The sequence below is a fragment of the Garra rufa genome, chromosome 17 (assembly GCF_049309525.1).
Source record: "Garra rufa chromosome 17, GarRuf1.0, whole genome shotgun sequence".
Classification (NCBI taxonomy): Eukaryota; Metazoa; Chordata; class Actinopteri; order Cypriniformes; family Cyprinidae; genus Garra; species Garra rufa.
Window position 1 is genome coordinate 23,657,468 of NC_133377.1, and position 18,055 is coordinate 23,675,522.

At 35.0% G+C, this 18,055-nt stretch overlaps 1 protein-coding gene across 1 annotated transcript in view; it reads right to left on the reverse strand.

Annotated features, from left to right (window-relative positions):
- Nucleotides 1–232: 232 nt before the first annotated feature.
- Nucleotides 233–18,055, reverse strand: part of calcr (calcitonin receptor) — a 46,655-nt gene continuing 28,832 nt past the window's right edge. Inside the window, exons 10-15 of the mRNA XM_073821789.1 lie at nt 16,912–17,065; nt 14,261–14,321; nt 14,095–14,161; nt 13,527–13,745; nt 13,398–13,439; nt 233–5,762 (exon numbers count right to left, since the gene is read on the reverse strand). Coding sequence (XP_073677890.1) covers nt 5,541–5,762; nt 13,398–13,439; nt 13,527–13,745; nt 14,095–14,161; nt 14,261–14,321; nt 16,912–17,065 — 765 coding nt within the window. The 3' untranslated portion in view covers nt 233–5,540. The remainder of the gene's footprint in view (nt 5,763–13,397; nt 13,440–13,526; nt 13,746–14,094; nt 14,162–14,260; nt 14,322–16,911; nt 17,066–18,055) is intronic.

The window sequence follows — 18,055 nt, forward strand, 5'->3', positions numbered from 1 at the left end:
ATACTTAATTTAGTAAATGTACAAAATATCTTCATGGAACATGATATTTACTTAATTATCATAATGATTTTTGGCATAAAAGATAAATCGATCGTTTTGACCCATACAGTGTGTTTTTGCCTATTGCTACAAATATACCCATGTGACTTAAATTATTTCACAATTATGGAAACGCCAGTATCATTAACTTTTTATAAAATAAACCATAAGTCAGTAAAGAGAGACCACAGCAAACATTTTCATAAATATATATCTGATTGAAATTGCTGAACAGAACAACAACATCAGTAGACTGTCATCTCTGGATCAATAGCAAACGAAACTCTGAAATGATTACAAAGAAAAATGATTACAGAATGAAATGTGAGATATATTCACAGTGTATGTTTATGGACGACATAATCGACCCAGTACAAAACCTTTATATTCAAATCAAATGAACCAATGTCATGTTTTCAAAAATGCCACTAGAATATCAAATATTCATAGTTCTTTGCACCTAATTATCATTCAGATAATAAATAATGTATCAGATCAATTTGATCAGAAGATGCAATATAATTTGAAACCCTCACAGATTAACATATCATTTATGACAATATCTTAAATTCAAACATTAAATTCCCCATAAATGATGCCGCTGACTATAGAAAGGACAGTTCTGCATAAAAAAACACATGCTTATTTTAAAAAAGGAAATGGGTTAAATTACTTAAAGGGACATGACTTTCTTTTTATATTAAAAATGTTGTGGCTCTTCCAAGCTTTATAACAGCAGTGAATGGCTGTTGGGATTTTGTTGGGAAGTGCATCCATCCATCATAAAAGTACTTCACCTTTTTTAACCGCCCAGAGCTGTGTGGAGTACTTTTTATGATGGATGGATGCACTTTATTGAACACAAATTCTCAACAGCCATTCATTGCCATTATAAAGCTTGGAAGAGCCATATAACTCCGATTGTATTCATCTGAAAGAAGAAAGTCATATACATCTAGGATTGCTTGGGCATGAGTAAATCATGGGCTCATTTTCATTTTTTGGTGAACTATGCCCTTAAAAAACAAATATTAAGAATACATACTGTATGTTTTGTTGAATGCCACACTACTTTTTATCTTTTATACAGTTATTTGATTTGAAGGAAGATTTCTCTATTTTAACGATAGAACATAAAAACCATGTTTATCCAAATCAGTTTAATGTTAGAGGTGTTTTTATGGCCATGTATGAGTGGACAGAGGGAGGAAAGCAAACAAAGGACATTTGTCAGTCCTGCACCTGTAGAGGCTGACGTTTAGTGGATGTGACACTGGCTATGCCAGAAATATCCTCAACTGCTGTCTGAGCTTCCACACCCTCAGGCCAGATCAAACCATATCTTAGTCACAAAAAAGTCAATTACGCTGAATGTAATTAGCAATGAAGTTAAACCTGAAATGCCAAACGAAGAAGCCTGGGAATCAGAAATATGCCTTAGATTGGGTGATATGAGTAAGAGTGGTATGAAGAAGTTATGCCTCATATAGCAAATAATATTTGGGATGTGTGCTTGACATTATATATTCGTATGTAAAAATATAAGCAAACAGGGTCACATAAAAAACTATTTTCTATAAGCCATCTTTTTATGTACAATATAGAGGCATGTGGAGTTTGTACACATGGACACAATTACAAAGAGGTGAAAGACTGCCAAAATAAAAAATATTAATATATATATATATATATTTTTTTTTTTTTTCTGAAAGCACAATAGTTTTTCAGTGACATCTCCAATATAAGCCATAGACATTTTATAAACATGAGCAAGAAATGTAGCTTTTTGACTTGAAACTTATAACTGTAGCTCAAACAAGCTTAATGACTGGCTGTATTTACACCATGATAAATCAATTTCACGTTAGACTAAAACAATTACATGGCAAATACCGAAGTCCAAGATACTGTACTGACACAACTCACAATGAATGACCCAATTGTCACAATTTCACCTCAGACCCATTGAAACACAACACACTATGTACAGCTAAACATCTCTTTTAAATAAAAGTACAGTGTTGTAGTCCAAGGTAACAAAAAATAAACACTTCATCCAGAGAAAAAGACAAACTTGTGTCTAAAGTGTTGTTGTATTGATTATATAAATTCACATTGTTAGGAAATGTGAGCATACTGTAAATCTTTCAATTGATTTTTGCGTTGCGTTGTGGTCTTCAAACGATAAGGTGTTTGATTCTCATTAACAGATGCATTTGTAAAGAACATTTTTATTCTAGTTGCAAATGTGCATTTGATATCTGTGCAAGTTGTTACTGCATTCTTGTGACAGGCAATGCAAACTGTGTGACAGCTGTCTGTCATCACATGCACCCCAGACGCGTCTGATTTCAGCCAAGAGTGTCTGGTTATCCTCACAGTTGTCCAGTCTACTCACGCTTCAGTATACTATATGTGGGTGTGCTGTTCTAGATTTAGTTTCAGAAAACACCAAAGTATTTCTGAGGACATTGTTTCTTCAGGCATAGCAAGATGGGTTGCTTTGATTTTAATAACGTTTTCAAACCTACAGTATATCTCACGAGGAAGACGTACCTGTGGGAACTTTTTCGCAAGACACAAAGTACGTACCAATAAGTACATATCACTGCAGTTTCCAAAAGAAATTAACACTACAGGCGGTAAAACAGCGTTTTTGGACACAGTTGTAATTACAGCTCAATAAGTTTCGCTTTCCGGATGTAACAAGTTTCCTCGGTAACTCAGCCCGCACGGATGTGGACTTGAATGCGGAATCCTTGGGTACAAATCCCTTTAAAGGAACGCAATAATATCGCTGTGTGATATTACTGCACCTGCTTCGGTCATGTTATGGCAGCCGGAATGGGAGTGTAGTTCCTAATCTTATCGGCCTAGAAAATCGCAGCTTTGCATTTCCGCCAGTTTTAGTACACGATATAACTACAGAAGAGTCAAGTTTTAAATAGGACAAATATCGAAACGTAATTTTTGAACGCGATACTATTGGTCTAATAGGATTCAATGATCTATGCTAAGCTATGCTAAAAGTAATTAGGAGAACGGCTGAATGGATTTCAAAACGGTAAAACTCAACTTGTTAACTCGTGGGGAGTTGGAGAATGAGCCTATTTCCAAAAAAAATGGAGTGTTCCTTTAAAAACATGACTCACGATGAAAGTGCTGAAAGATGAGAGACTGAAAAACAAGCTAAAATGGCATGCTTGCGATTGCATTTTAACGTCACATTCGCTTTTGTTCATATTATCGGGTAGGTTTAGGTGTAGTGCAGTAGAGTTATAGCGTCACTCAACGGACATTTTAAGTCAGAACTGCAGTGACATACAAAACCAACGTCACATAAAATGTACCATATGTACATTCATCTGTTCTGGGGGAAAAAAATAACTCTTTTTTTAGCGCCATTCATATGTTACAAAACGTTATGTAACATAAGTTCCCACAGGTACGTTTGTGTCATGAGATCAGATTGCTACAAATCACTTGCATTTAAACATTTTTGCAGTTAATTAATTTTTTTTTTTTTTTTTTTTTTTTTTTGCTCATCAAATCGCATACATGCTGATGATTTTTAGTAATTTTGGCCTGTATTGTGTACACACATACAGTGGTGGCCAAAAATATTAGAACACTAGTAATTCCACCAGCTAAAAAATGGTTTTAAGTCAGTTATTTCCATCTTTTGCTGTAGTGTTTTAGTAGGAAATATCCAAACATTTCCAAACATTCATTTTGCCATTAATTATAATAATCCAGTGAGATTTTTATTTGCACAAGGAGTCTGACAAAAGCCAGTGCTCCACACAGAGATCTGTTCTCATCATCATCCAGTCTGTCTGGAATGACCTGAAGAAACAGACCAAACTGAGACAGACTAAATCCAGAAGAACTGTGGCAATGTCTCCAAGATGCTTCAAGAAACCTACCTGCAAAGCTACAGTGCTGTTAAAAGATTTAGGCACTTGTGTAAAAATGCTGTAAAATGAGGATGCTGTCAAAAATTATGTTAGAAATAGATTCAATAGATATCAATTAACTTCTGTTAACTAAATGAAATCAACATTTAATGTGACCATCATTGCGTTTAAAGCAGCTTTTGCGCATAGGTTATAGCTTTGCAGGTAGTTTTCTTAACGCATCTTAGAGACGTTGCCTGAGTTCTTCTGGATTTAGTCTGTTTCAGTTTGTTCTGTTTCTTCATGTCACGATAATGAGATCAGATCTCTGTGTGGAGCACTGGCGGTTTTCAGACTCCCTGTGTAAACAAAACTCTCACTGTTTTTTATAATTAAAGGCAAAATGAATGCTTGGAAATGTAAACTGATATTTCCTGCAGACACACTACAGCAAAAGACAGAAATAACTGACCATGTTTAGCTAGTGAAAATACTAGTGTTCTAATAGTTTTGGCCACCACTGTGTGAGTGTGTGTGTGTGTGTGTAGCTTAACATGTAAATGTTTTATTTAGAGCACAATTTATTTTGATAAGTAGATCTAAAGTTCCAATTTCTTAATTTGGTGTTTCTTATTTTCAGCCTAAATCAATCAGTCCCAGAAGTAATTTGTTGTCAGATAAAGGCAAGTGAAGAAAAGTGAATTATTGATCACTAGTTGAAAACGTGAAGTGAATTTGGTGCATTCATGAGCGGTTGATTTTGGTTGCCAAGAGGAAATGCACTTACTGGCAAAGTAGCGCTTCAGAACACTGAAAAGATGCTTCGAAATCAGACTTGATAAATACAATCTGCACTCTAAAACACGGGAGCTTGTTAAATATATATTTTTGTTGTTTTGTTTTTGTTTACAGAATACATTTTTGTGCATATGTATGCACAGGTTTATGAATTTGCTTTTAAGCAGTCCTAAAATTGTCAATGTTGTTCATCTTTTTCCTCCACACCCCCCTTTCGCAACAAAGACGAGGCAGAAAAGTACAGCTGCAAAAACAATAAAGCAGTCAGGAGTCTCGCAAGACAGATAAAAAGCTATTTTCAAATGCGAAATGACCGTCGGACAGATCTTTGTAACCTCCTTTGACATTTCACCACCACCATCAGGAACAGGATTCAGGCACAGAAAAACTTTCCTTTGTTCAGAGACGGATGAGTGTAGCCTGTCCTCTGGAGGATCGTTTCCCAGTGGCTTTAGAGAAACACTCAGTGTCCCACAAATCATCACATCCTTTGGTTTTTTGCAAAGTACCTTTTTTATTTGTGGCCACGAGCCTAAAAAGGATGTGAGAGGAGCCTGACACGAGCAGCTTTAGTACGACATTTTAAAAAACGCATCCCATGTCTGAATTTTTTTGTTTCCTTTGCGTTTCAACTCGCAGAAGCAGAGCTGTAGAGAATATAAACAAAGCCTCGAGTAATATTTCAACAGAAACGGCTTTGCCAACACGCAGGCTTTGAATGTTCTGGTGTCTGAGATGGGGGAGTTTGCGAACGTTCAGTCAATGTTGCTCCAGTCTGTAGTTTGATTGAATCACTTCTGCCAATGTTTATGCATATGTCTCACCCGTCTTGAGGGCCACTAGCTCTGAGTCTTCTGTTTGTTTACCATTCAAGTGTTCACTGTTGCAGTCATGATGGTACATAAAAGCGGGCACCTCAGTGATGGAGGTGGCGGTGTAGGAGGTGGATCTCATGGAGCAGTGCTCGCGTCGTCGCTGGCCCCACTGGGCTTTGTATTGCATCCACTGCCTCTTTAGAGCTCCTTGGACCTGCAAACGAACATGTAACAATCTGTTAAAATATAACTTTTACTTGTAACATTTTTCAAATCTTCACTGCTTATAATAACATATATCTATAAACTGCCCGCTGTTCTTCAGGTCCCACAAATTCTGTGGTTTTTCAGCATTTTTGTGTATTTGAACCTTTTCTAACAATGACTGTATGATTTTGAGACCCATCTTTTCACACTGAGGACAACTGAGGGACTCATATGCAACTATTACAGAAGGTTCAAATGCTCACTGATGCTTCAAAAGGAAAAACTATGCATTAAGTGCCGGGGGGTGAAAACTTTTTGAATTTGAAGATCAGGGTAAATTTATTTTATTTTGTTCTCTAGGAAACATGTATGTATTTTCTGTAGCTTCTGACAGGCAATACTAAATGAAAAAAAAAAGATATTTAAGCAAAATAAGAAAATTGTACACATCTTTCTGTTCAAAAGTTTACACCCCTGGCTCTTAAAGGAACACTCCACTTTTTTTGGAAATAGGCTCATTCTCCAACTCCCCCCGAGTTAATAAGTTGAGTTTTACCGTTTTGAAATCCATTCAGCCGTTCTCCTGTTCTGGCGATATCACTTTTAGCATAGCTTAGTATTGATCATTGAATCCTATTAGACCAATAGTATCGCGTTCAAAAATGACCAACGAGTTTCGATATTTGTCCTATTTAAAACTTGACTCTTCTGTAGTTATATTGTGTACTAAGACCGGTGCATTATGTTTCCTTCTGAAGCATCAGTGAGCTTCTAAACCTTCTGTAATGGGCTCTATGCATGGAGCCGCGTGACGTATTTCCGGAAGAATTTCAGATTGCACACCTTTCTCCGGTCCTGCTGAAGCTAGCCTGTGTTCTTCCTTTGCGTTTGGCAATTGTTACAACTACTTCAGTTATCTTGTTTTTCATTGTTTTTAACTTTAAATTGTATACACGCGCATGTGTGTGTACAAGATGACATCCAAGAGGACTAAGTTTTCCTTCCAAAAGAGAGAGGACAGCACAGCTAGCTACCACTGCTGTGTACCACAATGCACAGCATCGTCAAGGTGTAACTCTTTTTTAAGTTTTCACTCCTTTCCGAAAGATGGTGAGTTACAGAAGAAGTGGGTAATTAATATACGACGAGACTGCTTCAAGATCACAGTTCATACAAGAGTCTGCAGTCGTCATTTTTCACCAACTGATCTGATCGAGCACACTACACCTGGCGGACGCAGACTTCTGAAGAAAGGGCTGTTCCGGTCCTTTTTGAGTGGAACAGCTATTCTCTGCCTGCCAATCGACCTAGTGTTTGGGACCGGACCGAGCGACCAAACACCCCTGATCTCGAAACGTAAAATTTAAATCCCTTTTCCATCTTATTCTGTGGGGTAGAGCTGAACAAAGAGACAATTCGCCTTACATCATTGATTGTTACTTTTGGTAACTCCAGTAAGCACCGGGTGAACTCCAACCTCTCAGCCATTTCACTCAGCTTCGCCGATGACTCCAACAACCGGAAGTAGGACTGCGGTCTGATGTGGAATGTGGAAGTGGAGCGTGCATATAGCCTATAGTAGTATATACTTGAGTCCTTCAGTTGTCCTCAATGTGAAAAGACGGATCTCAAAATCATACAGTCATTGTTGGAAAGGGTTCATAATTTACACAAAAATGCTGAAAAACCAAACAGTTTAACTGTTCAGGACATACAAGGAACTCATGATCAACTATCACTAAACCAAAAAAAAAATAATTTTTGGTTTATGGTGGATGGTGGATTATTCAGGTAACAATACAGTATTAAGAATCAAGTGTATGTAAACTTTTGAACGGGGTCATTTTTATAAATTCAACTATTATTTTCTCTTGTGGACTATATGTAAATTTCCGTAATGTGAAATATCTTATATTATATAACATGCATTTTGTAATATCCCTATTATTTTGGTAAAATAATAGTATGTAAACTTTTGACCTCAGCTGTATTAGATTTTTTTCTAAACCCTCATATTTTCAAAACACTACATAAATAAATAAATATATGCTCTACATAGCAAGGGTGCATTTATTTGATCAAACATACAGTAAAACAGGAATATTGTTAAAAATTACTTTTTTAAATATTAAAAATTTTATAAAATTTAATATACTGTAAAAGTTTGTTTTTCCTGTGATGGCAAAGATGAATTATCAGCAGTTATTACTTTATTCTTTAGTGTCACATGATCCCTCAGAAATCATTTTAATATGCTGATTTGAATCTCAAGATTGATTTAGTATTATTATCCATGCAATACATGTAATCATGCAATAATATAAGACCTATAATACATTTTTTTAAGAATCTTTGATGAATAAAAAGTCACTTTTAAAAGTATTCATAAAAAAATACTGACCCCAGTTTTTTAAACAGTAGTATGATTTTGGCTGTCCTTGTGAATCAGCCAGTGAAATGAGTTTGAAAGTAAAATGTAATTGGACACAGCTACAGTCATTTTTTCTTGTGCTGAGACGTCTCATCACTCACAACATTCTTTGAGTCTTTGTAGTTTTATTATAACCATCCTTGAGGACGAACTTGATTTGAAAACAATCTGTGGTGATTTGCTATATTCAATATACAACTATATTATATTTTTAAATCATTATAAAATCAGCGGCTTTTAAATTTAACGCTTACCAATTTCAGGCAGCAGTTTTTAGTTTAACATCTGTTTTTATCTGCTAACATCTGGTGTCCTGGAACCTTACATTTTCAGAACGTTGTGAAAAATGTAATTTGACAAGCTGCACTGGATTGTTTGTGCATCAGGGTTAATTTAATGAGAAAAGTTACTTACACTTAAAGAGATAGTTCACCCAAAAATGAAAATTCTGGCATTAATTACTCACCTTCATGTCATTCCAAACAAATAAGACCTTTGTTCATCTTCAGAACACAAATTAAGATATTTTTGATTAAATCTGAGAGCTTTCTGACCCTGCATAGACTGTTGTTATTATTATTTTCTTTGCACACACAAAAATTATCTTCAAAACTTCAAAACACGCTTTCGGATTTCCTCAAAAATAGAAGATGAAGGTCTTACGGGTTTGGAACGACATGAGGGTGAGTAATTAATGACTTTTAATTGAGTACCATTCAAGTATAAATTCTTTTTTTTTGTTTTATCCTCTGTGGGCAGTATATTTAGTGGATTTGGAGAATGTGGGAATTGTATTACTCTATTATTATCATAACTGGTTTTGATGTGCCAATTACCGCTCTGTGTATTTTTAACACACAACAAAGAGGGATATTGGATCAGGCACAAATCTAAAGGAGACGGTGGCACAGGGGAAGGACATTAGACTAGAGCGAATCATTACGCTGAGGTAAACAAACACCACCACAAAGAAAATATTATTCTGTGTCAGTGGCCCTTTTATTGTCCTGAAACAGGATCTGTGCTCAGGACACATCCAAATAGTTTGTAGACGCGCTGATGCTGATGCGAGCTGGCTGCTCATGCATAGGCTAATAATTGACCCATTTTCCAGGCCCAGAAATAATTCAGCATGTTTAAAACATGACTTACACATAGGCGGATGAAAGGCGCTAATTCATTCCATTCAAGTTCGTGCCAGGAACCTCATGCTGAGTATTCTAATGAAACTGTCTCTTCATTGTTTTGGTTTTGTCATGCATAAGTGCTCTAAGTCTGTTTTCCTCAAGTCTAGTAAATGTACTTTGACGTGCTTGTTGGTATTTACTGCCACTTAATATGCTTTTCATGCACCCCCTTGCTTCGAGAGAAACATTGAAAGTGTCTGGCTTTCAAATAGACACAATGTGAGAAACATCAACATCTTTTGCGACTATGACCAAAGTATATCGGCGTCAGTATTATGCCACAGACAAAGCCTTAATCAGGTCGCTCAAAAAATGTTAGGCCTAAATGTAAGATTTATACATTTGAATTGCAAATTAAATTTCCATTCATTAGGATTACACAGTTTTCACATATATTACCATATATAACTAATACATTTAATGTTTTGCATATTTGTAAGTCATACATAAATGAAACAGGTAAGATTTCAGCTCTCAAAAAAACATGCATAATTTATTATGTTATAGGACCTGTTTGCATCTATTTGATTTTATTTAAAAACTCAACTTTTAAAATGCATTAAAGTAGTTTGGAATTAGCATAAATTTATTTAGTTAAAAAAGTTTAAATGTTCAAATATGGCTAGGTGTGGAACAAGCTCTATTTAGTTAGTTCAAATGTACACATTTTAAAGAAATTTGACTTCTTGATGATTAATATTTAAACCTGGTTATTGTTTATTTAAAACACATTTAACACAGTACTATTACAGAACAATTACCTGAATCTTACATGTTTCATATATATTATATTAAAGGAGTAGTTCACTTCCAGAACAAAAATGTACAGATAATTTACTCACCCCCTTGTCATCCAAGGTGTTCATGTCTTTCTTTCTTCAGTCGTAGGAAATTGTGTTTTTTGAGGAAAAACAATCAGGATTGTTCTCCATATAGTAGACTTCTATGGTGCCTGTGAGTTCTTCTAACTTCTAAAGTTTAAAGCAGCTTCAAAGGGCTCGGAAGGAACCCAGCCGAGGAAGAAGGGTCTTATCTAGTAAAACGGTCTGTTATTTTTAATTTATTTTTTTTATTATAATATACTTTTCAACCTCAAATGCTCATCTTTTCTAGCTCTGCATTAACTCTTTTTCATATTCTGGTTCATGACAGTTAGGGTATGTCAAAAAATTCCCATCTCATTTTCTGTTTTACCTTTTTTTGTACAGGGTGACACTCCTTGCGCATTTACTTTGTCGGTACTTCTGCAGCGATGTAGGGCGATTTTTAAGTTAGAGGAGAAAATGAGATGGGAGTTTTTCGACATACCCTAACTGTATTGAACCTGAATACACAGATTTCACGCAGAGCTAGACAAGACAGGCATTTGAGGTTAAAACGTATATAAATTGTTTTTTTGTTTTTTTTTTGGAAAATAACCAATTGTTTCACTAGATAAGGCCCTTTTTCCTCAACTGGGATAGTTTCGAGCCCTTTGAAGCTGCATTTAAACTGCATTTTGGAAGTTCAAATTCGCGGGCACCATTTAAGTCCATTATATGGAGAGAAATCCAGAAATGTTTTCCTCAAAAAACACAATTTCTTTACGACTGAAGAAAGAAAGACATGAACATCTTGGATGACAAGGAGGTGAGTAAATTATCTGTACATTTTGTTTTGAAAGTGAGATCCTTTAAGATTATTTGTTTAGACACGTAGACTGTAACTCCCTACAGCTGTTATCGAACTGTTCTTAAAAGCGGTAAAAGTCACCAGTCATATCATATGTGCTTCCTGACAGATCATAGAGGAAAGTGACATCAACCATGTCTGAATCAATGTGTCAGTTGCACAACATGGCCAGGTATTCAACCAGAAACTGGTTGAACGCCTCAGTGGCTTCCCGAACACCAGCTACTAGCACTTTGCTGTTTTGACAAAACGTCAAGCTATCCCAAAGGTCACGTCCTTCACGCAGGGGGTGATTTCCCTTAAATTTAGCCCCTTTTATGAGGATGACAGGCATTATTTTGACATTCTTTAATGTGATCTGGCAAGTAATTTTAGTCACACTTATTCCACATCAAACCTGAATGCTGTATTCCAAGTCATCTGAAGGCATTTGATAGTTTTTATCAGAAAAGCGTTGAAAACTATAGTTTTTCACTGATAATCTGAGGTACCTCTTTTATGATTCTGTCATTAATTGCTCAGCCTCATGTCTTTCCAAACCCGTTAAGCCCCTCAAGAGTATCACACATACATTGTGAATGCGCGTCAAAGACTGACACGGTAGAGAAGAGATTGTTGAATAAAGTTGTTATTTTTGTTCTCATTGCGCACTAAAAGTATTCTCATAGCTTCATATAATTGAGGCTGAACCACTGATGTCACATGGACTATTTCCTTTCTACTTTTCTGTGCTTTGAACATGGTAGTGTTGCTGTCTATCCATGGTCAGAAAGCTGTCGGATTTAATCAAAAACATATTCATTTGTGTTCTGAAGATGAACAAAGGTCTTACGGGTTTGGAATGATATGAGGGTGAGTAATTAATTACAGAATTTTCATTTTTGAGTGAACTGTCACTTTAAATGTCATTCTTCATTCCACATAGACACATCTTGCTGCATTATTTTTTAGTTTGAATGTGAATGATCTGTCACAAACAAGTCTCATGAACTAATTTAAGTGGGGTTTTATGATGTCGCATGGAAAATATTAATAATGTTCTTCAAAGGGTGAGTAAATTATAAAAGGGTGTTTCCGCCACTAGATAAAAATAAAAAATAAAAAGTAAATTGTGACTTTTTATTTCGCAATCTGTAATTTTTTTCTTGCACTTCTGAGTTTATTTCTCACAGAAACGTGAGAAATAAAGTCAGAATTGTGAGATATAAACACAATTCTGAAATCTAAAGTAAGAATTGTGAAATAAAGTCACAAATACCCTTTTTATTTTTTATTTTGTGGCTGAAAAAAAATGTGAGATGTCATCTCTTATAAAAACCCGTAAGATACAAACTTTTTCTTTGAATTGCACATTTATATTTTGCAATTTTGACAAAAAAGTTAGAATTGTGAGTTCCAAAAAGTTTCCATAGTAAATAATGCCACAGTTTAGGTGAAATATGCCTTTATGTATTATAAGGATAATAATCTGCTCAATCTGCTTAACTCTCCAATGAAAAAGAATAATATGGTTGCCACCAGCAATAAACTCGCAATTGCAAGTTATAAAGTCAGAATTGCGTTTGTATGTCACAATTACAAGTCTATGGCCCACAGTTCTGGCAGTTTTTTCACAATTCTGAAAAAAAATCTGAATTGCGAGATATAAAATTTGGAATTGAGAGTTATAAAGTCAAATTTTGAGGGAGAAAAAGACTGATACAGTATGTTCTTAGAATCCAGTTATTAAGTCAGAATTGCGAGACAAACTAGCAATTCTGAGATATAAAGTCGTAATTGAGACTTTTTCTCAGAATTGCAACTTTTTTTTTCAGAATTGCTAGTTTATGTCTCGCAATTCTGACTTTATAAATCAGATTTGCAAGATATAAACTCACAATTCTGAGAAAAAAAGTCACAACTGCAAGTTTAAAGCTTGCAATTCTGACTGCGACTTTATTTTTTTAGAATTGCTAGTTTATGTCTAAACCGGCATCTGGAATTTTTTTTCTTGCACGTCCGAGTTTATATCTCACAATTCAGACTTATTTTCTCAGAAATGTGAGAAATGAAGTCAGAATTGTGAGATATAAACACACAATTCTGACATATAAAGTAAGAATTGTGAGAAAATGTCACAAAGACCCTTTTTATTTTTTATTTTGTGGCTGGAAAAAAAATGTAAGATGTAAACTCTTATAAAAAACTGTAAGATACAAACTTTTTCTTTGAATTGCACATTTATATTTTTTAATTTTGACAAAAAAAAAAGTTAGAATTGTAAGTTCCAACAAGTTTCCATAGTAAATAATGGCACAATTTAGGTGAAATGTGTCTTTATGGGTAAGGATAATAATCTGCTCAATCTGCTTACCTCTCCGTTGAAAAAGCAGAATATGGTTGCCACCAGCAATCCCTTGCAAAATATAAAATATGAAAGTGTTAACAATCATTTTGAGATGTCTTCCACCAGTAAAAAGAGTTAACATTCAGTCTGAGTTACCTGGTAATGCATTAATATGTGCATGATGTAATCGTATATCTCTCCTGCCAAGCGGTTCTCTGGTCTCCAAGGGATAATGACGAACTGAATGCCCAATAAGGGCACCAGAATGAGCGTGGCCCTCACCGCCTTCATATACATGTTAGACTCAGCTCGATGCGTATCTCTTAGTTTGGTCACCAAGACCCGTACTATGTTTAGCAGAAAGAATAAATTGACCTACAACATAAAAACATAAAAATGAACTCCGATGATCTCTAAACAGTCCTTAACTAACATGCTCTATTTAGATTTTAATTTCACACAGCGTTGCCACAATTAAGCTTGATTAACTGTGAATGTACAAAGCCATTGACTCGATAATCCAATTTTAACAGAAAAGCACTCTAATGAGATGTTAAATGCAATATTTATCATTTTGGGCACTAAGAACATGACATTGCATTAAAAGTTTTCCTCAACATTAAGCATACTCCAGTTTTTTCATGATGAAAACGAGCAAATACTGTACATGAAATGCAAAACTCAATATAATAGATAAATATATTAAATAAAGGTGCTGACTCACTAATAAAGCTGCCATGATGGGGCCGTGAACCACATAGAGCAGATGCGTCTCCACACTCATCCAGCAGCTAGTGGAAAAATATAATAAATCCCATATCAGACCCACTGTCCACTAAACCTGGCCTGTCTTCTGTATTTACTGCTGAAAAGCGGTGAACATTACTCACTTGTCATCAAAGTATTTCTTCCTCGCCACAGCATGGATGGATGCAGGCACCAAGGGGAATCCTGTTGAAAGGAGAATTGAGACATTTGTCAAAGACGAATTATTATTAACTCTAATGCAAAATGACTGATAATGCTGTAACTGTTATTAGACGGCGAGCCATGACCACACGAAATGGGTAACTTGATTTATTAAAGTATTTAAAAGCATAGTGGTACAAGCTCTGCATCTATAGGCCAAATAAACAAATTCTGACTTTTTATAAAGTTATAAAGTCAGAATTGCAAGACATAAACTAGCAATTCTGAGAAATAAAGTCGCAGTTCTGGGAAATAGTCAGAATTGCAAGCTTTAAACTCTTTTTTCTCAGAATTACAGAGTTTATCTTGCATTTTTTTACTTTTTCTCAGAGTTCTAAGATATAAATTTGCAATTGCAAGTCACAAAGTGACTTTTTTCTCAAAATTGTGACTTTATTTCTCAGAATTGCTAGTTTATGTCTTGCAATTCTGACTTTAGAACTGGATTCTGAGAACATATCAGTATGTTTTCCTCTCAAAATGTGATTTTATAACTCGCAATTCAAAATTTTTATATATCACAATTTTTTTCTGAATTAAAAAAAAGTCAGAACTGTGAGACAGAAACTCACATTTGTGAGGAAAAAAAGTCAATTGAAAGTCAATTATGACGTTATTTCTTACAACTGTGAATTTATATAACGCAATTCTATGAAAAAAGTCAGAATTGTGAGATAAAAAGGGTTAGTTACCTTTTTTATGTTTTTTTTTAATTCAGTGGTGGAAATAGACTTCCATAAATAAGGGGGAAAACACCAAAAATGTATTATAAAAATTAATATGATCTGTGCACTGTTGTCCAAGTCATCTGAAGTTATTTAATAACTTCGGGTGAGAAACAGACCGAAATATAAATCATTATTCACTGATAATCATCCCCTCCAGTGCCCAATTCCTCATACATCAAAGACAATTTGCAAGACTTTTTCTCAAAATTGCATTATATAAACTCACAATTGCGAGAAATAAAGTCATGATTGACTTTTAATTGACTTTTTCTCGCAAATGCCAGTTTCCATCTTTTTTTTTTTTTTTTTTTTTTGCAATTCTGAAAAAAAAATTATATATAATCTCAGAATTGCAAGGTATAAAATCACATTTTGAGAGGACAAAAGACTGATATGTTATCAGAATATAGTTCTAAAGTCAGAATTGCGAGACATAAACTAGCAATTCTGGGAAATGAAGTAACAATTGCTATAGTTTGTAGTTTGAAATGAAGTAACGATTGCTATAGTTTGTCTCACAATGCTGACTTTATGACTTGCAATTGCAAATGTATATTTTACAACTCTGAGAAAAAGTCAAAAATGCAAGATAAACTCGCAATTCTGAAAAAAAAAAGTGACAGCTGTGAGTTTAAAGCTTGCAATTCAGACTATTTCTCAGAATTGCTAGTTTATGTCTCACAATTCTGACTTTATAACTCGAAAATGCTAGTTTACAGTATATCTCACAATTTTGAGAAAAAAATATGTAAACTCAAAATTGCAAGTTATAAAGTCAGAATTGCGTTCACAATTCACAATTCTAAAAAAAATTCACAATTTCAAGTCTATAGCTTGCAGTTCTGACAGTTTTGTTCACAATTCTGAAAAAAAATCTGAATTTGCGAGATATAAACTTGGAATTGAGAGTTATAAAGTCAAATTTTGAGGAAAAAAAACTCATATGTTCTTAGAATCCAGTTATAAAGTTAGAATTGCAAGACAAACTAGCAATTCTGAGAAATAAAGTCGCAATTGAGACTTTTTCTCTGCGAATTGCTAGTCTCACAATTCCGACTTTATAACTAGCAATTGTAAGTTTACATCTCACAATTCTGTGAAAAAAGTCAAAATTGTGAGATGTAAACTTGCAATTGTGAAAAAAAAAAAGTCGCAATTACCTTTTTTTATTTTTATTCAGTGGCGAAAATAGGCTTCAATACTCATTCACTTCCTCTCATATGAGAAAACATTCTTAAAATATTTTTTATTACCTTATAACATTTTTTTAGCAGACGGGCAAGGGATTCTCTCTCTTTAGAGACAGGTGAGAGATGCTGTGCAAGGTTATCGTACAATCTTTAATAATGCTCCACAATTCAGGTATTTTGTCATCCATTTATCAGGCAAGTTCCTAACCCATGTCATTGCTAACTTACAGACCAGGCGAAACAAGACAGTTAGGGCCTGATCTTCAATTAACTGTGATAATAAAACTGCCAGGGGGAACCGTAAAGTACACCAGAATGTGAAATAAACCATGAACCGCAAACATCCACGAATGTTCAGCACAATGTGTTCTAACAGCGGATTAGCTTATTTGTCTGTCTTTAAACAAGTGTTTGTGTCGGCGACAGTGTTGTCTGTTTGTGGAGCAAGAGGACATGAGTACAAGCAAATGTATCCAATAAATAATGGAGCAAAGACTGACGAAACAGCTGCCTATGAAAACAGGTCACGATACACTTCGTGCTGAGCAAATAGGAAGGGCGTTCGTATTTACAATTTAGAGTTTGCCGACAGATGGGAAAGCAAAACTGGGAGCGTTCAGATGAACATGGGGAGCATTGCTGGCAGAGACTCACCCCAGCCCAGAAGATAATACCAGTGCAGATGCTGCTCCTCGGCAAATACGGCCACCACAATCAGAGTGTGCAGGTAAATCCCCTCACAGAGCATCCAGAAATAGTTACAGCCCAGCATGTACATGTGGAAGAAGTGGAGCACCTTGCAGCCAATCTGCAGAGGGGGAAAATGAAGTAGACAGGTGCTTTAAGTTTCACTGCAACAAGCAATTTAGCCAAAATTTAAATCTGACAGGACAGCCCTGCTGAAAAGACCAGCTTGAATCAGCGTAAATTACCAGGTCCAAGCTGATTTATGCTGGTTTGGTTCTGGGCTAGCTAGCTAAGATAGTAATGAATTAATGCTTTGCAAATTATCTACTGCAGTCTACTAAATCTACAGTTGAGGTCAAAAGTTTACACCCCCCTTTCAGAATCTGCTAAATGTTAATTATTTTACCAAAAAAAAGCACATTATTGTTTATTTAGTACTGACCTGAATAAGATATTTCACATAAAATATGTTTACATGTAGTTCACAAGAGAAATAATAGTTGAATTTATAAAAATGACCCTGTTCAAAAGTTTAGATCCCCTTGATTCTTTACACTGTGCTGTTACCTAAATTATCCACAGCTGTGTTTTTTTGTTTTTAAGTGATAGTTGTTCATGAGTTGTTCCTGAACAGTTAAACTGCCCGCTGTTTTTCTAACTGTTCTTTAGAAAAATCCTTTAGGTCCCATAAATTCTTTTTTTTTTAGCATTTCTGTGTATTTGAGCCCTTTCCAACAATAACTGTATGATTTTGACATCCATTTTTTCATACTGAGTACAACTGATGGACTCATATGCAACTATTACAGAAGGTTCAAACACTTACTGATGCTCCAGAAGGAAAAACCATGCATTAAGAGCTGGGGGTGAAAACTTTTAAACAGAATGGAGATGTGTACATTTTTCTTATTTTGCCTAAGTATCATATTATTTCATTTAGTACAGAAGATTGTTACATGTTTACCAGAAGACAAAATAAGTTAAATTTACCCTGATCTTCAAATTTAAAAAGTTTTCACCCCCAGCTCTTAATGCATGGTTTTTCCTTCTGTAGCATCAGTGAGCGTTTGAACCTTCTATAATATTTGCATATGAGTCCCTCAGTTGTCCT